Source organism: Kogia breviceps, chromosome 12 (assembly GCF_026419965.1).
Source record: "Kogia breviceps isolate mKogBre1 chromosome 12, mKogBre1 haplotype 1, whole genome shotgun sequence".
Taxonomy (NCBI): Eukaryota; Metazoa; Chordata; class Mammalia; order Artiodactyla; family Physeteridae; genus Kogia; species Kogia breviceps.
This window is the reverse complement of record NC_081321.1, coordinates 7,470,144-7,496,756: the sequence shown is the minus strand read 5'-3', so window position 1 is coordinate 7,496,756 and position 26,613 is coordinate 7,470,144. Positions and strand designations below refer to the sequence as shown.

At 37.7% G+C, this 26,613-nt stretch overlaps 2 protein-coding genes and 1 non-coding gene across 3 annotated transcripts in view; 2 read left to right on the top strand and 1 right to left on the bottom strand.

The window, feature by feature from the left end:
* The window catches only part of LOC131767393 (C-type lectin domain family 1 member A), a 24,456-nt gene extending 7,167 nt beyond the window's left edge, over window positions 1-17,289 (top strand). The window contains exons 2-6 of the mRNA XM_059082669.2: window positions 3,795-3,893; window positions 5,345-5,521; window positions 8,021-8,172; window positions 10,871-10,989; window positions 11,908-17,289. Of these exons, the coding sequence (XP_058938652.1) occupies window positions 3,795-3,893; window positions 5,345-5,521; window positions 8,021-8,172; window positions 10,871-10,989; window positions 11,908-12,067 (707 nt within the window). The 3' untranslated portion in view covers window positions 12,068-17,289. The remainder of the gene's footprint in view (window positions 1-3,794; window positions 3,894-5,344; window positions 5,522-8,020; window positions 8,173-10,870; window positions 10,990-11,907) is intronic.
* On the bottom strand, window positions 16,820-26,613 carry LOC131767409 (C-type lectin domain family 9 member A-like). Its single transcript, XM_067008725.1, is given in 6 exon segments — window positions 16,820-17,108; window positions 17,772-17,893; window positions 19,009-19,025; window positions 19,028-19,156; window positions 24,878-24,958; window positions 26,523-26,613. Coding segments are annotated over 6 exon segments (594 nt in total). The 3' UTR covers window positions 16,820-16,954.
* Window positions 24,518-24,625, top strand: LOC131767553 (U6 spliceosomal RNA). Its single transcript, XR_009338757.1, has one exon. It is a non-coding gene; the product is annotated as a U6 spliceosomal RNA (small nuclear RNA).

Below are 26,613 nucleotides of genomic sequence, written 5' to 3'. Positions count from 1 at the left end.
TAGAAGGCCTGGGAGTGGGAGGTGTACAAAGTGTCCCTCCGATGCCTAATGAAGGGTAGCTGGTCAAGTAGGACAACTGTTCATCCACAAAGGTTCGCATAACTACAAAGGGATTGATACTCAAAACTTGACCTTAGCACTGTAGCCTTTTATAGTATAGTTATAGTAAGAGGAGACAGGAAAGGGGTGTTTTTTTCTCTATATATCTTATTATTCCTAGGAATCTTCGTATCATTCCTTGGCCTGTCCACACCTTTTTCTAAACATGCCTCAAGACAGCATAGGGGTTCTCTTCCAAAAACGAAAACCGCAAGAAAGCCAAGCCAAACTGAAGCACCTCCCAGGCAGCTTATTTTTTCTTATTTTAGGGTGGGAGTGGTCCCTAGAGAGAGACCTCATTAAGATCAGGGCACTCGGAATAAAACTCAGGAACAGTAAACCCACAGTCAGAAAAGAAAATACCTAGAGGGAAATACAGCTTCAAAGAAAAGGAAAAAGTAAAGCTTTCAACACCATAGCCTTTCCCTCATGGAAGCCTGGTTTCCTAGGAAATGGTCCCACCTGCTCTAGAAATTCCCTAAGATTGTGTTTCTCTGGGTCTTTAGTTAAAACGGGAGGGATTGTGAATATTGAAGCGGGGAGGGAAGGAGACAGAGAGCAAGGAAGAGGTAGAGAGAGGAGAGTCCCGGTAAAGACATTTCCAAATGATCAGGGAAAGAACTCCTTAGAAGGGAACTTCTAAAACTTCGTTTCCTTTAGCAGAGATACACTACACTTCTTTCTTCTTGTGTCCTAGAGGCAGCCTTAGGAAGGATCATGTATTTATTCTTTGCATGGATATAATTATTGTTAAATAATGTTGTAATCCCTAAATTCCATCCCCTCATTTCACAGTAAGGATTTAAGTCCACTCTTGTTGATCCTTTGGGCAGAAAATCAACATCTCCTTTGCCCCAAATATTATACAAGGAAAAGTGGGTTTCTGGAGCTACAAATGATTTGGTTGATTTACATAGTTCTTCTTCTCCTTTACTTTCTTCTTATTTCTAATTTTGGCTGGGGAATTATTAATCATAAAAAAGGGACAGGATCTTTTAAAATTGTATGCCTTTGAGATGTGTATTAATATGAATAGGTTTCAGCAGGAAGAGCCAAGTATATAACAGACATATCTATAAATACTAAACACATTCATTCATTCCATTTTAATTGAACTTATTTCAACTGGTGTTCTAGGTGCCAGAACTGATGTTCTAGTGACTTAACAGACAATAGTCTTTTCCAAGAAGGAGCTTATTTTCTCCTGGAGTAAGACAGACATAACCCCCCTTCCCTCAAATAAGTAAGATATAGATTATATTTGATAGTAATAACAGATGATGGAGAAAATAAAGCTACCATGGTGGTGGGTCTACATATGTACTTGCCTCTGGAGTCTAGAAACATCCACCTGGTTAATTTTCTTGGGCTATATAGAACTTTAAAGAGACGTAGGGTTTTGGAGAGGATGTTTAGTTTAAACTATATTCTGATCTTATTCTTTTATGTTCTGCTGATTTGAGATATTCTTAAGGACAATGCCGTGAGAAGCTAGCAATTTCCAGAAAAATTTAGGCCAAATAAGATAAGCCAGCTAGTTGAAGGAAACAGGGGAGAAAGCAAATCTCTATTATATCTGTTTATGATTCAGAATCTCACATAAGTCAGTGTATAGAAACCAGTTTGGCCAGGAGATGAATTTAGCTGAGTTGGCCCTGTGCTGACAGAGATATTGCTGAAAAGTCAATAGAGTTTTTTAGAAAATCAACCTGTAAAGTTTAATTTTAGATAACCTCACTAGGTTATTTTAGATGACCTCACTAGGTGATGGGCTTACTCCTGCCTCAGCAGAGCCTCTGCAGTCACCACAAGGCTCTGTGCCTCTGTAAAAATTACATAGTTAGGTAATATTAATTTTTCATAATTTCATTCTTCATTCATTCACTCGTTCAAATATGTATTCAGCCCTTATATGCCAGGCACTATTTTCAGTACTGGAAATACATTGTGAACAAGATAGACAAGATCATTGTTTCAATGGAATGTACATTCAAGGGGAGGTGATAGACAAAAACAAAGAAAAACCATGGAAATATCATTTAATTATCTTATTTTTAAAAAACACACATAATGCGGTGATGTGCTAGAAATGGACTTCCAAGGACATCTTCCAACGATGCGCCATTTAAGTAAAAAGCTGGGTAACAGGAAGTAGGCTACCAATGACCCATCTGAGGATTGATTAATGCAAGGGTATAGGAAGAGCTAATGCAAAGGTACCAAGACACGGACACACTTGTTTGGATCAAGGGTAAACAGAAGCCCACTGTGACTAGAGCATTTGCGTGAGAGAAGAATAGTTCAGAAATGGATGACAAACCTCAGTAGGGCCCAGATGAAAAAGATTCTTGTAGAATTTTATTCTAAGTACAATAAAACTATAGGCAGTTTTAAAATCACAACGTACCATAATAAAATGTCCACTTTAAAAAAGGAGCCATCTGGGTCTTAGGAAAAGTGATGTAGATTTTATTCTAAACATAATGCACACTATTGAAAGTTTTTATGAAGGCTATGATTATAAAGTGAAAATAAGATTCACATTTTAAAATATATCAATGTCTGTATCCTGATTTTTACTTATTTTCCCTGTTAGATTGTCTCAGAGGATAGTGATCACATTTTCTATTTCTATACTATCTTTGCTAGTTATCATTCCCCATTTGGAAATAATGTTTAGCACAAATTTCTGTACCTGAAATTTATCACACAGAGGACTTTGCTAAAGAGGAAATGAATTTCTGTGTCTTTAATCTTTCTGTTTCGAACCTGGCTTGAATTCCCAATGAAGTGAAACTCACAGGTCCCGAAGAGACCAGGGTTTGTTTGAGAGTTTTACTGTCCCTTTATGTTATTTTAATCACAATGCTAGAGGATACCTGCAGCTGATTGAGGGTCTTCCTGATCAGATATTGTGGGCTATTCAGACTGATAGTCGACCTCACTAGGTGATGGGCTTACTCCTGCCTCAGCAGAGCCTCTGCAGTCACCGCAAGGCAAACCCGTGGGCTGCGGGCAAAGGAAGGACGCTAGCTAGCTACAGCTTTTTTTCTCTTTTTACTTAACAGGTACAAAGATGAGATCACTTAGATCCATCCTTGCGAAACTGATGATCCTGTTGCTTTTATAATCTATTTTTGGAGCTATAAAATCAAACGAACGAGCAAACAAAATCCTTACGAGAGAGAGACTTTGGACAAAGAAATCCCCCAAAGAAACAGTAAAACAATCATTTCTCATGACTGATAGGCAATTTGCTTTTTCAGAAGAACCATATGGGAGGGGGGCGTTTTGCGAAAAGTAACAACAAATTAATTCCGCCTCTTCTCTGATGACGTGAGAAATTGTTCTTAAGGCATTTTCGTGAGAGTCTTACAACTTTGACAGAAAGAAGGTTATACAAATAGCCGCGTGGAGATGACGGTAATGCGTAACCTGATTCAGTGCAAAGTAGGACTGGGTGGATGGGGAGGGTAGGAGTGGGTGGGGCTTGTGAAAGAATCTAGCCGTGATCGGTGAGGCTTGGCGTGGAGCCTTGTGACGGGTGTTTCCCAGGACAGAGGGAACGTTATCTAGCCCCTGAATACTGTTGTCCTGAAAATTTTGCTTCTTCCCGGAACCGACTGCTCTCCCTAGCTTGCTGTTGACGTAGATGCAAGAGGAAGAAAAAGTGTCTTTTCTTTTGTCCCCTGCAGAGCAGCGGCGTCCCTCTCCTGCTTGGCGTCCAGTGGCCCTGATCCTGCTGTCTCTGTGTTTGGTGCTGCTGATTAGCCTGGCAGCGCTGGGGCTTGTGTGTAAGTCTGCACTCTGACTTGGGGGAAGATCCTGGTTCCAAGGTTTGTCTAGGATGAGAAATACTTGTTATGATATTCTTTTTCTTTTTCTTTTTTTACTTTGATTCTGGAGCCTGTGAATAAGTCCTTATTTAAATGCAACTCTGTAAATGATGTACCTTATTCTAATGCAACTCTGTAAATGAAGAGCATAGTGGAAGAAACACTAAAATACAACAGTCACTTACCAGCTAGACTTTTACATTCTGAGATAAGAATGTTTTTGTTGTTGGTTTCTATATCAATATTGCTGTTGGTTTCTATATCAATATTTGACATCAGCAATTTTTAATGAATGCATACTTCAGCCCTCTTCCATTTCCACAAAAGACGACGGCGGCGGTGGTTTTTGCTTTTAGCATTCATGGCTCAGTGGGCTAATCAGAGGAAAAGATTTCATTTATATCCCACCCCCTCAATATATGGAGAAAAGACCAGGTCTTAATCACTGTAATATTTTTCAAAAGGTCCAGGAAGTTATAGAATCATTTTGCAAAGACTCATGAAAATCAAATAAGGAAGAATTCACGTATAAAGTCTTTAAATTTCAAACTAGTAAGGACAGAGTAAAAAACGTAAAAAGGAAGTGAGTAAATGGGTTTCATCAGATGGGACCCTACAGCAATATGTCCCGAACAGTTGAAAAAGGTGGTTCAAGGTAAAAGATCACATAGAAAAGCAGGTTCAAATGTCAAAACTGGATTTTTATAGGAAACTTTACAACTTGTTTGTAATCTTAAATTTTAAAATTAAAAAAAAAAATGTATCTTAGTGTTTCTACCCTGGCTCCCAAATTTTTACTTCGTTTTGATATAACTGTTCGTTTGTATACACCATTCTTTTTAGCGGTAGAAAGCAACTCTCATGATTCATGAAGAATTTTTTTACTTAGATTTCGAAACCCGGAGTTGAAAGCTAAGTGTTGAAATTTTCTAGCCAAGTGATGTTGAGAAGGTTACCTATTCTCACTGAGCCCAAATGCAAAGCTTTAAAAATATAGAAACAATAACATAACTCTTTCAGTGACTGAATGGTATAACAATATATGGTACATTGTCAATACTCAATATACCGATCAATAGATAAATGGATTCATGATTTTAGGTTGAGTAATGGTTTGACAGTCTACACAGAAAGATTTATTGAGCAGTAAATATGGTTAAGGAATTTATCCCTGAAGTCTGGAATTGTCATTAGGACTCCATATTTTCAGATAGGGAAACAGAAATTAATTTGCCCAAGACAATACAATTTATTATGTACTATAGTCCAAACCTGAGTGTAGGCAACGCGCTCAGAGCCTGGGATCTTGAATAACATACTGTTGTTGTCCTCCCCAGATGTAGAAAATAGAAATAGAAAGAGAAGTGAAGAATATAAGGTGGCCAGTCTGACTTGGTAACTTGGGTTAGTTTTTCAGTTCTACCAGCTCTCCAACACTCAGCAAGAAAACATTTCTCAAAAGGAAGAAAGGCTGGGGAATCTCTCCCGACAGCTGCAATCTCTCCAAACTCAGAAAAGGAAGCTTGCAGAGACGCTGCATCACGTGGCTGAAAAACTCTGTCGTGAGCTCTATAACAAAACTGGAGGTGAGTCCTGATCATTGAGCTCCCCTCTGCCCTCAGGATATCTGTCCTAGAGGGCTGATTCTCCCATCAATGTATCCGGGAACCATGTATTATGCAACTAGTTGTCTGGCAAACTTAACAAAGAGTTTGGACATCCAGATCATCCCCAGTTATTAGGATCATGTGGTTCAGCTGTGTCTGTGTTACAGCACGTGAAGGGATTCAGCAATTTCAGACATTTAGAATAATAAATACAATTAACTTCAATTAACCAAAATAACACTACGAGTAAATAAAATACAGGTTTTTTTCTTCATTGACTTTGGCACAGAAATACCTAAGAGTAGGATACATTTCATAATGTAGTCACAAATCCTTCCTCGTTAAGAAGTTAATGAACTCATAACTATAGTTCCTGGATTTTAAGAATCATATAGGAATCGAGTTTAAAAGACAGATAAATGGAATCAAGCTCTAGTTATTTTAATGTAGCATGACTTGTCTGGGTACCAAAAGTCTGCATTTTATTAAGGACCACCTATGATGACAGTGCCAATGTTGGATGAACTGTGCTTTGGTAAATACTACTGGACAAGCCTAGAAGCGTCACCTTAGTTCTTTGTCTTCTTTTTCTTCTATCCTTCTGGGTTTCAGAACACCCAGCTCTATTCAAGTCTGTCTTCTTTTCTGTTCTCCTTATTTTGCATGCATAGGAAGCCAGATACATTTCCAAGTTCCCGATTTTTCTTTCGGGGACTCTACAGTAAGATGCAGTCTCCTAGTCTTCCACACACAGACTGGTTTCCACACTAACCAGACAGCCTGATTTCATGGTTACCCAGTAAATAACATCAACACGCACACTTCCACTTCTCTAAGTGATTCTTTCCTACACGACTAATGATCTCAGTGGTCATAATTTTATTTATTTTCTTTATTCTTCTTTAACTTTATTGAGGAATAAGTGACAAATATAATTATATATATTTAAAGTGTACTACATGTTGAGTTGATATACACATACATTATGCAGTGATTATCAAGATCAAGATAATTAACACACCTACCAGATTATTCATGGCATTAAGGGACATTGTTAGGGGTTTGGCTTCTATTTTGAGCAAAAGAAAGATTCATTTCGGGACCTCGAGCAGGACAAATACATGTCTGACATGAGTTTTCAAAGGCTTATTCTACAAATATGTTGAAAATAGACTGGGAGAGGGTAGGAAGGATAGAAACAGAGAAATCACATAAGAGCTGACTACTGCAATAATCCAGGAAAGAGGGAAATGATTCCTCAAGCTAGGATATTATTGGTGGAGATGAAGCATGATAGAATAAAGTGGGGTGTGAGGGGTATGAGGGAGATAAAGGAGTCAAAGATAACTCCAGAGTTCTGGGGCAAAGCAGAAATGGGGAAGAATTCTGTGGTCATGAGGGGGGAGGTTAGGAACCAGGGATGCTGTTTTGAGCATGTTGACTTTGAAATATCCCTTAGATATGTGTCATGATATGAGTAGGCAGTTTGATATATAAGGAAGAAGGTCTGGGCCAGAGATATAACCTGACTTTCAAAGCAAATCTCCCAAATTATTGATTTATTTAAAACCTCATTTTACCTTATGAAATATTTTAAACAGTCAGAAAAATATGAACAACAATGTAACATCCATTTGTGTATTGACCACTCAGACTTTCATATGTTAACATTATGACACTGGATTGCTTTTAAAATAAAGACATTTTTGTGGAATCATTGAGTTCCCATCTCACCATACACCGACGAGCGATGTGGATACAGGTGCCCAACTCTCAAAGGCCCAAGGCCATGTATCCACATAGGTGATAAGACCATGGTTCTCATGGCCTAGTTCGTGTATTTACAATCACAACCCACTCAGTGCATCTCACCCTTGACTTGTGCACTTATTTCTCTGACTTTGATGACCATTTCAATTCCTGACACATGGAGATTTACCATTTTAACTCATGCTTGGCTTACTATTGTATTTATGTGATTTTTTTCTAAAATTTTTTTCACTTATGCTTTGAATGAAAAACTAATCCAGATCTTTTTGATATATATTTCATTAAAAAATCCTTTTACTACTATATAAGTGGATTTTGAGGAAGAAAATTATAGAAACTTCAATGGTTTCCCAAATCCAATGCATACTGAGTTCTTGAACAGATGAAAAGTTCTTTATGAAATTGAATATCCTCTCTGTATGCTGAATTACACGGGGCAAGGAACACTGAAGTTCCAATCATTCATTACTAGATTCCATTGTCCATAAAAGCAGGTAGTGTCTATTTTAATTCCCATTGTATACCCAATTATAATTCCTGGCATATAGTGGGTGTTCAGTAAAGATCTGTAATTATCACTGGGCAATTAAATATCTAAGAGCGAGGGAATCAATTCTTTCTTGCGTCATCAAATATTATTTTAATTTCAAGAGAACAAAAACAACAGCCCTGGGTAGAAGATAACATTAAATTTGGTTTCTTTTCAAGAACACAGATGCAGCCCTTGCCCAGAAAAATGGAAGTGGTATGGGGACAAATGCTACCAGTTCTATAAAGAAAGCAAGAGTTGGCAGGGTTGTGAATATTTATGCATTGCTGAGAACTCGACCATGCTGAAGATTAATACACAGGAAGTACTGGTAAGGTCCTGAGGCTTGGTCAGTGTTTGAAGTACTCTCAGAAAGAAATCTTCAAAAAATTCTAAGGAGTCAAAGTCCACAGACTCTCCTATTTATTGCAATCAAGGCCTAAGTCTTATTCCTATTGCTTTGAATGATCCCCTGAGGTCATCATTTGTGGAATGATCTCCACAAGTATCCACCCCTTAGAAACCTGAGAGAAAGACCTTGAAGTTCCCCATCAGTCAGGAATCAAATGAAGAAGGTCTTAATTTCTTAACCTCTTTTGGTTTGGGTAGCAAGGGAACACTATTGATGCCACGTCAGAGACATGAAAATAGCACTTCCTGTCTTTCCATGTGAAAGTGACAAAACTTTTGATTGAAAAACATTTAATTAAACCATTGCCATAATCTGCAAATAAGTATCTAGCCTTCCAGAAGTTTACACCCTAACATAGACTGGTCAAGGCAAATTTGAAATTGAAATTGGCATATATTGAGTAAGTACATGCAATTAAAGTTCACTATTAAAATGGCGTGATAGTTCCCTTTTCTCTTACGTTTATTATTGCCTTTGGATTTTTTTTTTTTTAAATCTTTATTGCAGTATAATTGCTTTACAATGGTGTGTTAGTTTCTGCTGTATAACAAAGTGAATCAGCTATACGTATACATATATTCCCATATCTCCTCCCTTTTGCATCTCCCTCCCACCCTCCGTACCCCACCCCTCTAGGTGGCTCTTGATGGCTTAATGTAGGCAGAAAAAGAGGCGATTTATTCGACTAAGCCAAGGTATCCCGGCATAAAACCTCCTAATTTTTTTAATTCTCTGTTTCCTCCACCTCCAGCACAAACTGAGGATTCAGATATACCACTGAAGTATACTAGATGCAGTGGTTAGAAGTATTATGATGAAAGTTACATAGTAATTTTATCTTATGCACTTCATGTATTTGCATATATTTAAGTCACTTTCATATGATTTATTTATAGAACTTTTAATGTGAAGGGGCCACCATTCAGTTGGAAACAATATTTTCTTTTTTTTTTTAAACATCTTTATTGGAGTATAATTGTTTTACAATATTGTGTTAGTTTCTCCTTTACAACAAAGTTAATCAGTTATACATATACATATGTTCCCATATCTCTTCCCTCTTGCGGCACCCTCCCTCCCACCCTCCTTATCCCACCCCTCTAGGTGGTCACGAAGCACAGAGCTGATCTCCCTGTGCTATGCGGCAGCTTCCCACTAGCTATCTAATTTACATTTGGTAGTGTATATATGTCCCTGCCACTCTCTCACATCGTCACAGCTTACCCTTCCCCCTCCCCATATCCTCAAGTCCATGCTCTAGTAGGTCTGTGTTTTATTCCAGTCCTACCACTAATCTCTTCATGACAATTTTTTTTCTTAGATTCCATATATATGTGTTAGCATACGGTATTTGTTTTTCTCCTTCTGACTTACTTCACTCTGTATGACAGACTCCAGGTCTATCCACCTCATTACAAATAACTCAGTTTCATTTCTTTTTATGGCTGAGTAATATTCCATTGTATGTATGTGCCACATCTTCTTTATCCATTCATCTGTTGATGGACACTTAGGTTGCTTCCATGTCCTGGCTATCGTAAATAGAGCTGCAATAAACATTTTGGTACATGACTCTTTTTGAATGATGGTTTTCTCAGGGTATATGCCCAGTAGTGGGATTGCTGGGTCATATGGTAGTTCTATTTGTAGTTTTTTAAGGAACCTCCATACTGTTCTCCACAGTGGCTGTATCAATTTACATTCCCACCAGCAGTGCAAGAGGGTTCCCTTTTCTCCATGGAAACAATATTTTCAACTACAGTTTCTTTGATATGCCTATTCTGTAACTATCGCTTAGTGATAGCTTCATTTATATTTCCAGTAATCTTTTATTGAACCAATATGTGCCATTAATTATCCGAGGGATTGAGGATGTGAAAATGAATAAAACAAAGTCCTTAAGAAACTTAAGGAACTCATAGTATCGTGGAAAAGGAAGGTATAAAAATGGATAATGATAAAAGATTTAGATAATTTCTGTGTTAAAGAGTGAGATGATATAGAAGGAAATAAATAACTTTAAACATTTTTCAATATGGACAGTAGAAAAGGAATTACATATATGTAAATACACAAAAATGTATATGCATATATATGAAACATTTCTCTTTTTTCCCTTCTTAGTCCGAGACATAAATCAGCCTTATAAATTTTTCTTTTACCCCGCTTTGCATTAAAGTATATTCATTATTCTTTTCTCGTTCCTGGTCAGTCCTTTTCACATGTATTCATGAAGATTACTTCCCATTCCTACACTTTTCCTTCCAGATTCTTCCAGTTTCCAGAATCACTCCACATCTCTACATCCCATATTTTTTATATCAATCTTGTTTAATCCTGTGACTTGAAAATAATGGGTCATTTATAAATCTTGGTTGATGTGATTCTTGGTTTTGGAACATCAGCATATAGTCTATGCTTATTAAGACAAAATAATTCTTTAACTTGGACAAATTAACTGACCTCAGCATGGACACTATTTTTCTTAAATGTACTATCATCTATGGGGGCAAGACTCAGGTGTTGTTCTCATATTAAAAGTGAGGGCCAGCCTTACACATCTCTGTATGTATATAGCAGTTCTCAAGCTAAAGGTTTTCTTGTGTGCCTTTCACAGGAGTTTGCCATGCCGCAGAGCCACTCTGAGTTTTTCTACTCTTATTGGACAGGGCTATCCCGCAACGGCAATGGCAAAGCCTGGCTGTGGATGGATGGAGCTCCTTACTCCCATGAACTGTAAGCCTTCAGCACATTTCATGGGAAAGGCATTTAATAGAGAGCTTTGGCTTGAGTGACAGATATAAAGGAAACTATCACTGTGTCTGTGGGAGGACTTCCAAAGGTGAATAAAACATAGTACTTACTCTCAGAATGGCTCACAAACCAGCGAGAGAGACAGACCGGGATTCTCAGAGAGAAAGGGCGAGAGAGGGAGGGAGAGAGAGGGCTCTGTTATGGGTGAATAAGCTGAAGCCCAGGTTGTAATGGGCGACCTGCCTAAGGTCGCACGACTCTACAACTTGTCAATACCCAGAGACAGTATAAGACCTCAGATTTCCTGGTTTTCTGTGCAGTGAAATGGGGAGTACATCTTTCAAAATACAGTCTCTGAGACTAGATTTACTCACAATATAAACAGTAATATTATCAAGGATTAGTTTTGCTTATATGAGCATTTAGATAGGAATGTGTGTGGTATATTGTCTGAGACCAGTAAACGTTAATATCTATATCAAAATATATTACAGCTTAAAGCCTTGTTTGAGCAGACACCTTTCTATATAACTGTATAGGATTTATTTTTCCAGGAGGTAGTACACATTCAATGTGATTATTGTTTACAGTTAAATAAACTGAGTCACAGAAGGTAGATGATTTTTCAGATGGCAGTAAAATCGAATGATAAATTGGATTATAACGTGTAGTTTCATTTTAGTTCGAAATAGTTTTTGTTGTTTTGGGTGACCTGGTGCTTCTAAGAATGCGTATGGGAACTGAGGGGCTGAGAGGAAAGATTCTGGTGACCCCATCTGTCCAGTTAACCCATTATGGGTGTCTAGTCTATAATTTTATCAAGCTTAGGACACTCCCTGTGTACTTTTGTATTTTAGAAGTAAACGATGATAAAATGAACTCTTCTTTTCTTTTTTTGAGGTTTGAGATTATAATAGATTTCACCAGCCTAAGAAGTCGGGACTGTGTGACCATCCTTAATGGAAAGGCTTTCTCCAAGGACTGCAGGGAGTTGAGGCGATGCGCGTGTGAAAGATCTGCAGCCACGGTGAAGCTGCAGAGGCTCCATGAGCCTCTCTGAGCCGGACCTGGAGGCCAGTGGTTCTCCGGCTACAACTGCAACTGCAGGCTCCCTGCAGAGAAGTGGAAGATTTCTGCTCTGCAGAACAAAAGTCAAGCGCTTTATGTGCGCCTGGCCTAGTGTGGTTTCCGTTGCTTTTCCTTCCATTTAACCCCTGTTTATACCTTCCAGGTACTGATGATTTGATAATAATACATGTAAATAATGGAAAGTGTTGGTGGATTTAGAATGGACTTGTGATTTGGGGAAAAATTCAACGTAAACATGCTCTTCAAAATGTGAGAGCAGTCAGTGTCGTGGTTGTGTGTGCCTTATTGAGAGTTCGTGGGGACTCTACAAGAGTACTGATTATTTCATTACTTGAGAAAAATAAGAAGTCTTGGAGAGGCATGCTGTCTTCAAGAGGATGGTTTTAACATTTAAAATTTTAAATCTTTTGAGGCACGTTTATATCATCAATGTGTGGCTAAAGATCACAGCCGAATTGTGATAGCGTGAGTTATCCAATCAGGTCATGGCAAGTGAAAGAGACACTGTGACATCTGCATACACAGCTGGCTTCTGTGCAGGTGCCCCTAGCTCAGGACAGTATGCACGCACATAACAGAAATCATTGCAAATAACACCACCACAACCACTGACTTCATCGACTTAGAGATAAATCAACTTTAGGGGTTTAACACTAGGGAGGATAATCTATTATCATTCTTTGTTTTTCAACAGTGGAAACTGGGATGCTTCAGTTTTATTTTCAGTAAACATCTATCTCATGGTGAAATGACATTGAATTAGCAAATACATGATAAAGGGGAGATGTTTGTATTTATTCCTGTAAGACTGTGTCACTTGTCAATCGTTGCTTGTAGATTTCTTCCTAAAGAATTTTCCCTTCAATTTTCTGTTAATTAGTTAGGAAGTTTCTTCAGCATTGATCAAATTTTGTATCGGTTTATTGTGTCCTGCAAAAAGAACTGCATTTGTGGCCATCAAATGAAGTTTTAGATCCCATATTGTAATTTATTATCTGGCAAATCCCTTTACTTCACAAAACTTATTTCATCAAGTATAAAGTAGACATATTTACAGTTTCTTCAGGGTGTTATTGTTGGCTGAAATGAGGTACATGTGGAATTAGTTTCATAATCTACATTGCAATGTAAAATGTAAGGGATATTAAAAATATGTAGAAAAGCAGAGGAGGGATTTAGTTGGGTTTTTTTTTTTTTGCGGTTCACGGGCCTCTCACTGTTGTGGCCCCTCCCGTTGCTGAGCACAGGCTCCGGATGCGCAGGCTCAGCGGCCATGGGTCACGGGCCCAGCCGCTCTGCAGCACGTGGGATCTTCCCGGACCAGGGCACGAACCCGCGTCCCTTGCATCTCAACCACTGCACCATCAGGGAAGCCCAGGGATTTCGTTTTTAAACGTAGGGAAGCGAAAGCAAGCATAAACAACCTTCTTCAGAGACCTATATTCGTGAACAAATTATAGAGAGACCCCTTACACTGGGGGCCTGTGGATATTACTAAATATTTTCCATGATGGGTGCAGATATTTAGTGAACATGGTTGATATAATAAGCACATAACGAGAGACATGGATTAGACCTTTAGTTAAGCAATTAAGTGTTATTTAAGCCTTGTTACTGCAGAAAGAAAATATGGTTAATCTGAGAAAGTCAAATGATTTTGTGAACTAAGTAAAATTGAGGTGGCACACATTCAGTTTTGACCCCTGGCGTCTTACATGACTGCAGACTAGTTCAGGGCTGGATGACAGGTGTCTCTTTAAACGTCATTGCTTTAACAAGTCTAGCTGCCTGGTTAGTGGGTGATGATTAATGTTTTCTCTCCAGATCTGCAGCCTAAGGGAAAGTGTCACTTTAGATGGTGAGGGAGGAAAAATAACAGCACGTATCTGACGTTTGTTATTCTTGAGCTGATTCCTCTCCATCTTTGCCCTCAGCCTCCTCATCTACCTGATAAAATCCACAGTACTGATCACGACATGAGCAAATATTTCAGAAGAACAGAAAGGAATATGGCACAGCATTCACTCCACAAACTTTTTTTTTAATTTTAAGAATAGGCAATAATCATAATATGACTTTCTGAGAACAATTTTCCGTTGAGAATCAGAGAGGGTAGCACCCTGTGAATGGATTTTCCAGCATGAGAAAACTTTTTTTCTTCTAGGCTCTTGTGTGTTTAGGTAATTCTGAAGAAACTGGGGAAATGTTAAATGAGGAACATGGCCTTTCCCGGTAGATCGGAGTTCCCCAGGGTACACAATGAGCTATTTCTTTTCCTGAGGATATTGAACCAGCTCTTAAAATTTATCAACAGGAAACAGGACAGGGGCCTTGTAACAGCAGGAAATGTGAGAAGTGTGCTGGGAGTTTTTACTTTAGAGATAGTAGCAGATTGTGAAGTACATAGAAAGGTCTAGAAGGTTGCCTCAGGGTTGCCCTCAGTATTTGGGAGTCGAATATTTTCTAATGGAATTCTTGCGGTTTTCGAAGAATACAAAAAGCTGCATAATCTGATTTCAAGTGTACATAACTTCTTCTACAAGTTTCATTGTATGAATAGAGTTTTAGAATCTAATGATACTTATTATTATTCTATCAATATTACCAAAGTTTTTCTTTTCATACATTTAATGTCCTTTGGATAGAGCATGTTAAAAAAGCCTCTTTACATTTATAGGACAGGATTTTATTTTTCCTGTCCTTTCCCTTTTTAAAAACGAATCTGGAACTTAGTGAGATGGATCAGGTATCCAGTTCATTATTGGTGGGACTAGGATATGAAACGGATTATCCCGGTGTTAAGGTCCAGTCTTTTACCACTGTGTTGAAAAAGGCCTTGCTTTTCTGGGCCAAAAGCAAACTGCAAGGAAAAATCTTCCACCCATACCATCTGTGTGGAGAGCAATATCACCACTGAGGAAATCTGTAGAGGCTTATGCCAGCTGCTCTGTAGATAAAACTCGGACTTGTAAATACTGCATCACGTGCTGGCGGATGACGTCAGCTGTAGGATGTTTGCCTCTGGCTTCATTGTACTTCTTCTAAGAGGAGTTATTAAATGCTTCCTATCCTTTCTCTAAACACAGCTCTATGACAATACTTTGAAGAATCTTGAAGACAAACAGTCTTTGCTACTAAAATTTGCTATTATTTCCCCTTTATTCCAGGTTATTAGATTGAGTTGCCAGCTGTAAAAACCACAGGGGACAACTTATACTGTGTTTTCTTTGCTATTTTCCTTTTCTAGGTTCAGCAGAAAACGAGAGAATAATCCTTTTTTATTGAAATTCCCACCATTTAAGCTCCAAGTTAAGGATAAATAAAGAAACAAACACAAAAACATGCCCTTCCCATCCCTGAAGGAATGTCACCTTCAGAGGTCATCTTTTACAATAGACTTCCAGGTTCACTTAAGTGATTTCTTACTGCCTCAGTGAATTAGGTTTTATTTCATCTTATTTATTTAAGTGGCGTCTTTTTTATGAGGAGAGAAAGATGAGAAGCTAATGTATCTTAGCTACTCCTTGTGAGAAATGAAAGAGTAAGCAAAATTATATTGAATTTAACATATATTTGATGAGAATCTGCTGAATGGGAAGGTGTTGTTCTAGGGATGGGAGGTAAGTGGTAGAAAAGTAATGTAACAATAATTAGTGAAATTTTCCTTTCTGTAAGTCATAAGACCCTTTCACATCCATTGTCTGTGGGGGACAAGCTCGTCCATGCTTCAAGGAGTCCGCAGACCTAGGACAGAGATTGTCTATAGATTTATTGGCTTTAAGACAGATACTCTCTCCAGATACATGGTGACAATTTACCCATAAACTTTATCTTCTCAATATTCTTATAACATGAGCAGCAAAGGGGTCATTTTTATCTGGAATACAGAAATGAGGTTGATGCCTAGAGATGACTAATGGTCCAGGTAACAAGAGCAAGAACAGATAGAGTTCTCAGCAAGTTTATATATATTAATAATTTAGTTCTTAAACAATATTTTGAAGCAAGTTCTATTATTGTTTTTCAAGGAGGACACTGAGGCACAGAGAGATGTAGTTAAAAGTTCTGGAGCGTTAACCTTGACGATCCATATCATGAGTGTTTTGATTTGTGCGTGGTGGGGATGGTCAGCGAGGGGAGGAAGGAAGCTCGCAGCTCTTCTTTACTGGAGACGCGCTGATATTGACAGCCTACTATTCCTTCCACTTACGTGTAGCTCTGGTTGTTCTTCTCTCCAGCAGAATTCTGCAGTCCTAAAAATGGTATTGTCTTACAGGCGGCAGATAGCAGCCTGTCTTCCTTCCAATTTGAAAATCCATATCTCTGTCCTCCCATCCGACTGGTCCAATAACATAACATAATGCTGGTTTCCATCTGGAAACCCAGCAAATGCACAGAAAGATCTGGCAAACAGTGAGTTTAAAAGATCACATTTATTTATTTATTAAAAAGAGTCTCAGTCAGCTAAAACTGCATCATCTCCCCAGTGACTTATAGATTTTTCTGTGGAGTTCACAGTCACTCTAAATTAAAAAGAGAGAGAGAGAGAGAGAGAGAGAGAGAGAGGAAGAAAAAAATGACAAATAGAAATGATTTTTCTTCAGCTTGTTTTCCACTCTTAAGGGTTTTGTCCTCTGTTGCTCTAAACCGATTTTATTCTTGGTAATTAATTTGAACAATGTCAAAGGAACATCTGGAAAATGTTGCGGAATATTACCAAGTGTAAATGCAAGATAGGGTTTGTGTCTCAGGTAGCTGGTTTCACAACGCTTGCACTGGTTTACTTCTGCGCTGGCTCTTAAACTCATTGTTGCAGGTTTTCCAACGATGTGTTGCAGGTATTACCGTAATGGAGCAATCACTTCAAGCAAAATTTCTTCCAGGTAGAAGATCTTAACGCATATTTCTCACAGATGAAATATTTCCAAATGCTGCAGTTAGTCGAAGAAAGGCTGTTGTTTCTGAAGTATCCACAGACCTGGTTAGTTGATTGGGGTCCCTGTATTGGTGACCTGGAGACGCAAGTCAGTGTACCTGAGGTTAGGTGTTGGGCTTATGGCAATGTCCTCTGGGCAATAAAATGAGAGATGCACAGCTTTTCTTTTTGTTTTAATCTGTCACCCTCTTGTGGTAGTTTTGCCTTTCTTCTTCAATAACAGAACTATTTTCTCTCAATAAAGTATGTAAATATTACTTCAACAAGCAGCATTTTTTTAAAAAAAAAGCTTGAATACAAAAGGATAGGCTCTAATTTGGAATCCCTTTTCTGATTCTTAATTCGCAAAATACGAAGGCACTGCTGACCAGCCTCCCCAGTTCTTTCTGAAAGCTTACTATGGAAATTGCCTAATAATTACTATAGTATCTTGCCCTTAGCACTCTAGCCTTTAAATGATACAAAGGAAATGTACTTGATAATCACATAATATTGTTCATTCAGACTCAAATTTTCATGTGAATGTGCTACAGTGTAACGGCAGTGGGGCTGAGACGAAGAAAATTTAGAAGTCATGTAGCCATTCTTAAATTATCTTGGCTTTGATTCCAGTCAGAAACCTGTGAAATTAACACGCTGGTTATGTCTTCTGGAGGAAATGCAAGGTATAAAATAAAATGAACTTTTGATTTCCCTCCGGTGTCTAATTCTTCTTGGAATGTTTCCCTCAGAGACTTACCGATCAGGGGAAGGAGAGGAGCCGTTTTGCCAAAGCCAGGGTTGGCTGGACCCATCCTGAGACAGTCCCACCCAGTAATCATAGTTTCTTTTGATCTTTCTCAGGCTGCCAGTGATAAAGTCCTATAAGAAACAAGACTTGAACAGCGAACCGAGGATGGGGGCGGGTACTACCAGAAAAACCCCGATAAATTACCATGAAATATAAAGTGTGGTATTTTGTTTCCACAGAAGTAATTAGAATTTGAGAGCTGGAAAGAGAGAGAGAGAGGATTTTTAAAAGAAAGGACACCTTTTTCCCTATTGCTAAATGACCAATGTGGTGTTAAGGACTATGGAAAAATTAGGCATCTGGTATCAAAACAGTTTTAACAGATTCAGAATTTGGCATATAGTATATGACTTTCCCAGGATATTTCAATGTGAGAAATAGTTTAGAAGATTCCAGAAGCAAATTAACTGTAGACATATTTTGTGAGAAGAAATATTTCTAACTTTTGTCACTAAACTTGCACAGAAAAAATAGTGTGAACCCATAATTGTAATAAGTTAGTCCAAGTTGCCTTGGTTTATTACATAGCCTTAACAAATTGTTCTACTATTACTCTTGCAAAAATGAACTTTGACTAGTTACTGTATATAGTAGGCATACATTTTTAATAAATTCAGAAATGTGTAACTATGTCTTCTACTTCGCACATAATTTATGGGTAGAATGATTTCAGGGAAACATCTGTTTGCTCGTTAAGTTGTTAGTAAACTAGATTTAAGGTCAATCAAACTTTTCATTTAGCCAATGCTTATTTTAATAAATCTCTCCATTTCATGACATCACCTCACTTTTTAAACTTCTACTTTTCTTGATAATTACAAAATTGTTATAGCTTATTATACTTCCCTACAGTATCGAAAATAAGACATTTAAAACGTATGCATGTCTTGGAGTGGGTTACCATGTTACAAAACGGTATTTCTCTTACCCTTTCCCCTTTTTGATTAACAAAGGACATCGAACTAACATATTCTCCTTGATTTTTGAATAACCATCTCGTTTTTTGTTTCTCCAGTTAAAAGGAAAATAAGCCATGCTAATTCTTACTTTGTGTGTTAAACCCTTTTTCAACAAGTCTACCATTGTTAGAGAGTATCAAGGAATTCTGTCTATGAGAACCAGTCTTTTCTTTTAATGGGTAATATGGTATTTTCAGAATGATGTGAAACCATAAAACAGTGTTTACCATTTCTTCTTTGCTATTTGTAGAAGCTTAGATCCCTCCTTCAAACAATCCTCTCTACTGGTGCGCCAAATTGTCCAGTTTTCAAAGACATGGTAACAACTTTCTCCATTGAGAATCCAGTTGTCTGGACAAGGGCTGCAGCTACGGGCTTTAAATATAGACATTTTATTAAAGTTATTGTAAAAATCTTAGTAGCATATCTTCTCAAAAGAACTCTTGTGTCACTCCCAGTAAAGCTGGACTTTTTAACCCAATGGTTCATATGATGCAGTACTTACCAATTTCAGCTGCTTTGAGGCTGAATACAGTAAGGTTTATACAATTATTTCCAAGTGCAGTAGGTCTCTAAGAATTAGTTTAAGATAAAATTAATTTGAGAATATCTATTCCCAAATTGTTCCTCCTCTATAATAATTGATCTGATTACTCTATTTTTAGAAATCTTTCCTCCTTTTAACTTTACATCATTTATAATCTTCATTTGTTTGCTTATCGTTTCATGTCTTTTAATCTTATTGGCCCAATTTAATTGGGAATGTACCGAGCATAATAATAATTACATTCCCAATTAATTAGGTGAGTAGCATAATAAGCCTCAAGTTGACGTTTAAATTTTGAGAGTAAAACATGAAAATTTTTCGCACAGAACGGAGAGAACAAACAATGCACCTTGAGGAATGATTTTAAAATTTGTGGGTGAGGAAAAGTGAACAAAAACACAAGTGACTAATATGTTATTTTAGGACTTTGATATAACTAAGAAGTAAGCCACAGTGTTTAACCAGTTTTACAGAACCTGTGTTAAGAATGTATTCACAAAAGAAGGATGCTCAAATGTATAAAAGGGGAACCAAAGAGCAGAAATTTGACCAAGTGTTTCTGGCACAGTTTTATAGAGGGAAAGACACCGAATCTGCCAGAACACTAGTTATTAGAGAAAAGCCTTCTACTTAAGGTCAAAAATAGTTCATTATCAGTTTCCATGGCACAGATGTCAAGTTATTTAAGGCTCTTCAATATCCTTTGTCTGAAATACACTCTAATCAGTATCCTGAATATTGTTAAAGTCATAGCATAAGTAGTGTTGAAGTGGCAGTTGAAAGGTTTTGAGAACATGCTGGATTTGTAAGTCTCCAAAATGGATATCGTCACTGATTTAAGGTTGATGGCTCAGAGGTGGGCCTAACTCATGCTTTCAGTAGTCTGTTATATTTTAAAACATTGATGTTCTTTAAACATTTACTTGAAAAAATTTCAATTCAGAAGGAGCTATGGTAGGTTTTTGACCTCTTTTATTGACAATTACTAAGATGATATCCACTACGGGGAAGTTAATTCTCTAAATTTTATGTATTAGTATTATTAAACACTAGTTAAGTAACCATAGAGTACTCGACAATACACTATTAACAAGTAGAAATAGACAGGTTTAAAATGCTTGTAAGGGATGAAAAAGATAAAACCAAAGTCACTTAACAGAATTTTAAAAAATGAGCTGAACCCTGCATTGTTATAATTTTTGTAAGTACCCTGATTTTCAAAATGAATTTTCTGCTTCAGGAGATATCTAAATTTGAATCTAAAGCAAGATCTAAACTAAATAAATTGAGGCATTTGGAGCTCTAATTAAAGATAACACGTAAATTTGAATGATTGGATAAAACATAATATGTTGCTTTTTTTGTTGTTTAATCTTACCTACTAATCTCACACGTTCCATTTTGACATTTGACTGTATATTTTCCTTATCTGTATTTCTTGGAACCTCAGTATTTTCCACATACTATTGATATATATATATATATATATATATATATATATATGTATGTATATGAGATTGAACTGAAGAGTAGATCAAAAGTATGTCTCTCCTATTATGAAATCCTGACTATAATTTTACAAAGAGTAAAAGGTATGTCACTGGTTTTTTGTTGTAGTTGTTTTGAGGAATTGGTGTATACATGTGTATCCACGCAGTGGAAACTGATTTTGTATCAATTACCTGAACTGAAAGACTTCTGCATCAACATTTGGCAATATTTCATCTGCAGGCCATTGTTTCTCTTCCATTGTGTGAAGTTGAGCCGTCCTCTGTCCTGTTGGATGAGTTTTTCTTGTTGCTTCATTGCAGTAGTGGACCCCTGGAACACTTCAGACGATAACAGCCATTCCTGATAAAATACTGGCATATAACAAAGTAAACCTTCAACATAGACTAAAGAGAACTACACATTCCTGATTATGTTTGTGATTAAAACCTACAAAGAATGCACAGCAAAAGGCTCTTTGCCATTCTTGTTTCCTTATTCACCCAATTCCAGTCTCCCAAGGTAGTCAGGTTTGCCCATTTCTTTTCTATTCTTCCAGAGATATTTTGAACTTTGCATGCAAATGAATATAAAATCCCCTCCTTCCCCTTTACACAAATGGTAACAATCTTTTTACATGGTTTTTCACCTTTTATTTTAACACTTAAAATATATTTTGGACAGAATACTGTGTTAGTACATAAAGAGCTTTTTCATTCTTTTGTTATATAGCGTTCTACTGTATGGATATGTCATGATTTATTTGAATAATTCTCTATTTTAGACTATTTGTAATGTTTTGATATTACTGAAGTACTGTAATAAAGAACCTTAGTTATATATAATTTCACACATGTGTAAGTATATTTGTAAGATACGTTGATGGGTCAAAGTTTTGTTCATTTAAATTGTATTGGATATTTCCAAATTACCTTCCATGTGTGCCGATGCAAATTGTATAGAAAAGACTCAGTTTTTCCTTCTATAAGCCTTTCTCCTGTGAATCACCTTGACTTTTCTGACACTTCTGGTCACCAAATGTATGGTTTCCCCACCACCACCCCCCTCGCCCTTCTCCACAACACCAGCTCAGTGTCCTATAATTTAATTCAATCTGACACAATCTTCTTGAAGAAAGTAACAATCCCACAGGTCAAGGGCTCAGTCCCAAAGATTGCCCCCCCCTTCAGATGTCGATGCAAGTAGTAGGTCCCCAGGTTTTCACAACTTCTGTTTGATTTGGCTACAAATTGGAGGTTCCCATGATTCCCTCCTGGGTTCAATTAATTTGCTAAGGCAGCTCATTGATAGGGAAATGAGTTACCAGTTTTTGAAAGGGTATGATAAAGGGTACAGATGAACAACCAAGTCAAGAGACACATTGGGAGAGGTCTGGGAGGGTCCCGAGCTCAAGAGCTTCTGTCCCCATGGAGTTGCAGTTGGCTGTGTCACCCTCCCAGTGTGGATGTGTTCACCAACCTGGAAGTTCTCTGACTCCACACTATTGGGATTTTATGGAGGCTTCCTCACATAGGCATGATCAATTGTTTTTTCTTTTTTATAAATTTATTTATTTAGTTTATTTATTTTTGGCTGCGTTGGGTCTTCGTTGCTGCGCGCGGGCTTTCTCTAGTTGCGGCGAGCAGGGGCTACTCTTCATTGCGGTGCGCAGGCTTCTCACTGCGGTGGCTTCTCTTGTTGCGGAGCACGGGCTCTAGGCACGCGGACGTCAGTAGTTGTGGCTCGCGGGCTCTAGAGCGCAGGCTCAGTAGTTGTGGCACATGGGCTTCGTTGCTTCGTGGCATGTAGGATCTTCCCAGACCAGGGCTCGAACCCGTGTCCCCTGCCTTAGCAGGCGGATTCTTAACCACTACACCACCAGGGAAGTCCCATGCATGATCAACTGTTAATGCCGTTTCCAGCTCCTCTCCCCTCTCTGGAGGCTGGGGCGTGGAGCTGATAATTCCAAGCTTCTAATCATGGTGTGGTCTTGCTGGCGGCCAGCCCCCATACAGGAGCTCACCCAGGGTCACCTCATTAGAACAAAAGATGCTCCTAGTGTTCTTATCACTTAGGAATTGACAAGCGTTTCAGGAGCCCTGTGTCAGGGAAGGGGTCAAAGACCAAATATTAGGACAAGAGATGCTCCTAGTGGTCTTGTCACAGCAGAGTAGAGGGGAGAGAACCTAATGTATATCTTCTATTATCTCATACGAATGTTCTCTCCATTTCATTTGAATTTGCATTATCTTTTTATGTTTGATGTTGAAACTCTTTTCACACATGTATAAATAAAGGTCAGTTGTATTTTCATTTCAATGAAGTGTATAATTATATCCTTTGTAATTCTTTTCATTGGGTTTCTAGTCTTATCTATGTGGTCCTTATTGTGCTGTGAGAATTAATTCAGGCTGGCCTGGAATCAGCCTGAGCAGTGTTTTTAAAATTCCTACGTGACACTGATCTCCGGACAAGGCATGAAACATACAAATTAATAGTGTAGCTTTGTTATCATGGGTATGAGGATTTGGGGGGCCACATTATACTATCTTGTCAACATTGTTTATTGATGACATATGATTGACGATTTGTCCCTGGTTACAAAGAGACCCTGAGAAGACTCTGCTGTTGAGGCTAGTTACCTCTCAGGAATATGTCAGGTGGTCAGCAAGACATAAATTCTCAAGCAAGACTTCATTTTGGGCTCCCAAGTACCAAGGTGTCTGTGTACACATCGGTGGTTCCTGATCCAAGAGAGCAATTGTGTCGTGAAAGGACACTTACATGGAGAGGAAGAGGTGCCTGTTGGAACCTGGTCTTTCCAGACACTTTTGTAATACACATCCTTCCTTTAATGCCTCCCTCTATATTATATATACCATATATATTTATATTTATGTGTATTTTAATAAAGTACAGAAGGAAAATAGGGTGAGATAAGGGAAATTCTGACACTTATTCTGGGCTGTGAAATTTTATCTGAGGAGATAGACAAGGTAACAATTACTTCTTGAGAGCCTAGAAATTATTAAAACATTCCTGAACCACCAGCAAAATAAGATCATAGCTAACATGAACAAGGTCAAGTTTCCTGTAATTTGCAGAAGCAAACCTTGTACTCTTCTCTTCTTCATTTCAGAACTCCTACTTCTCCTTTGCCAGCTAATTCCTCCTAGACAGGAAAATGACTTGCCAAGGCATACAAGAAATAAGTATTATCCAGACAATAACCTTCATCTCTGTCTTGCTAAGCATATTAGTGCTAGCATGAGTGATAATAAAGGGTCTTAGTCCTGTTTCTGGAACCTGCAGTTCTGTAATTGTTACATTTTATAAAAAATTCATTTGCAAGATATAGAAACATGTCTCCAGTTTGGACTAAAAGGAATAAAAAAATGTGGTTAAATATTGGCTCAAACAAAGTTCTCACATTTACCTTAAACATACTAAATGGCACCTCATCAAGTATAAAGTGAAAAACTCATATTAAAATAATCGTATAAGTCAAATTTAGAACAAATGTATATTAGAAAAGGAAGAGCCTACACTGAAAACTTACAAATTGCGAGCTTTGGCATACTAGCATGATTCATACATTGAATCATGATATAAGCAATTATTTGCATCATTTTCCCCAAACAGACCTAGGGTATTAGATTTGAGTTAGACAAGATGCAATTGAACATTAAAAGTTATCATTAGTGCTCGCTTCGGCAGCACATATACTAAAAATTGGAACGATACAGAGAAGATTAGCATGGCCCCTGCGCAAGGATGACACGCAAATTCGTGAAGCGTTCCATATTTAAAAAAAAAAAAAAAAAGTTATCATTAGCATCTGAGTGCTTAGAGAGTTATATCAAATAAATGTCCCATAACTTAAATAAGGAAGCCGTTATTTTACATCATTTATGTCATTTAGATGTTTCTAATTGATTTGTTTATCCATTTATAAATTATGAAGTTCCAGTTCCAACATACATACATATAATTGTATATAACACTACATGAAGTATGTAACCTATCTATAGATTATTCTGAAGATATCCTTTTGTACTTACACTTGACACCCAAGAAAATGGAGGTTGCTAATGGGCCTATGCAGAAGATACATAAAACCACCGTCACAAGACACCGTGTTCCTAAACAAGGAATAGAGACAATGCAATTGCATTAGAGAAAGCAGAGGAAAGAGGTGGGTCAGGATAGGACTACACTGAGTAAACTAAGGAGTTAACATTAGACATTCCTCCTAGAGAATCACCGAGGCCTTGTAACTGTGTAACAGGAAAAGGTGAACTCAAACTCTTTGAAATGCAAATCATAACTTGGAATACACTGGATTTGGAAAAATGCCAAATTGAACAGTGTTAATAATATACTTCTCTTATCCTTATATAACACCACAAACTTCGTAACTAGTTACATGTATTCTCTTCCAACAATCTTTTAGAGATGATGGCAAGAGGCTGTCTCCAATCTCCTTATCTCTTGTCAGTGTCACTTGAGCATGATTGGTTCAAAGGTATTTCCCTTTAAACGTACGATTGGATGAGGACGATTTTTTTTTTTTCTTTTTTTTGTGGTACTCGGGCCTCTGACTGTTGTGGCCTCTCCCGTTGCAGCAGGCGGACTGACAACCACTGCGCCACCAGGGAAGCCCTGAGGACAATTTTTTTAAGGTAATTTTGCAAGCATTCAGGAAGGGAAAATGAATGTGTGATTTGTTATATTCTTAATGCTAGTTACAGAAAAATGTATAAAATTTATCTTTGGATAATGTCATAGGCTGAATAACAGCTTTGCCCGAAATGCCTATGTCCTAATCTCTGGAACCAGTAAGTGTTACCTTACATGGAAAAGGAGATTTTAAAGGTATAATTAAGTTAAGGATCTTGGGATGGGGAGATTATCCTGTTTTATCTGGGCACTTATAAGTGAGATTTAGATTAGGGGGACAGAATGCCATATGATGGAGGAAGCAGAGAGACATTTGAAAATGTGCTACTGTCTTTTGAAGATGGAGCCACAAGCTAAGGAAAGCAAGAAATGCAGCTCTAGAAACTGGAAAAGACAGGGCATAGGTTGCCCCCAAGAGCCTCTCTAGGGAAGGTAGCCCCATGACACCTTGGTTTCAGCCCGGTGGAACCCATTTTGGACTTCTGATCTCTAAAACTATAAGAAAATTAATTTGTGTTGTATTAAGCCCCTAAGTCTGTGGTAATATATTACCTAAACAATAGGAGACTAATACGAATATTAAATTATAAAGACAGAACTGATCCAGGCTGATGAGTGTTTGCCAGTTTTTTCAACCTACGTTTTCTCTTTTACTTCTTAGTATTTATCAGATAATGTGCAGGGTGTTTTTACGTGGGAACTAAAATTACACAAAATATATGATTTCTTTCACTTATTTTCCAAATCCAGGAATTCTTTATCTTTCCAGTGAGAGAGAGAGAGAGAGAAACAGAGAGAAAACCAGTGTAATACATATTTGTCAAGTCCATTTCTCTTTTCCTTTTTCACTTTTACTTACTCCTCCTTCACTTCATTTCATTTTTAAAATTATCATATTATGCATATTATAATACTCTTAAGTGGGTTATCTCAGATTAGAAAAATCACCTTGGGCTCATCATAGAACAGGAAAAAAGAAAACCCATAAACCACAAGGTCTTGGTCTAAATAAGTAGAACTGGTTGCCTGAAGTTTTGGGGGAAGACAGATGTTTCTGGTAAGGATTTGGTGTTGTATTATCCCACTGAAGAGAGGTGTATGTTTCTTCCTCCTGCAT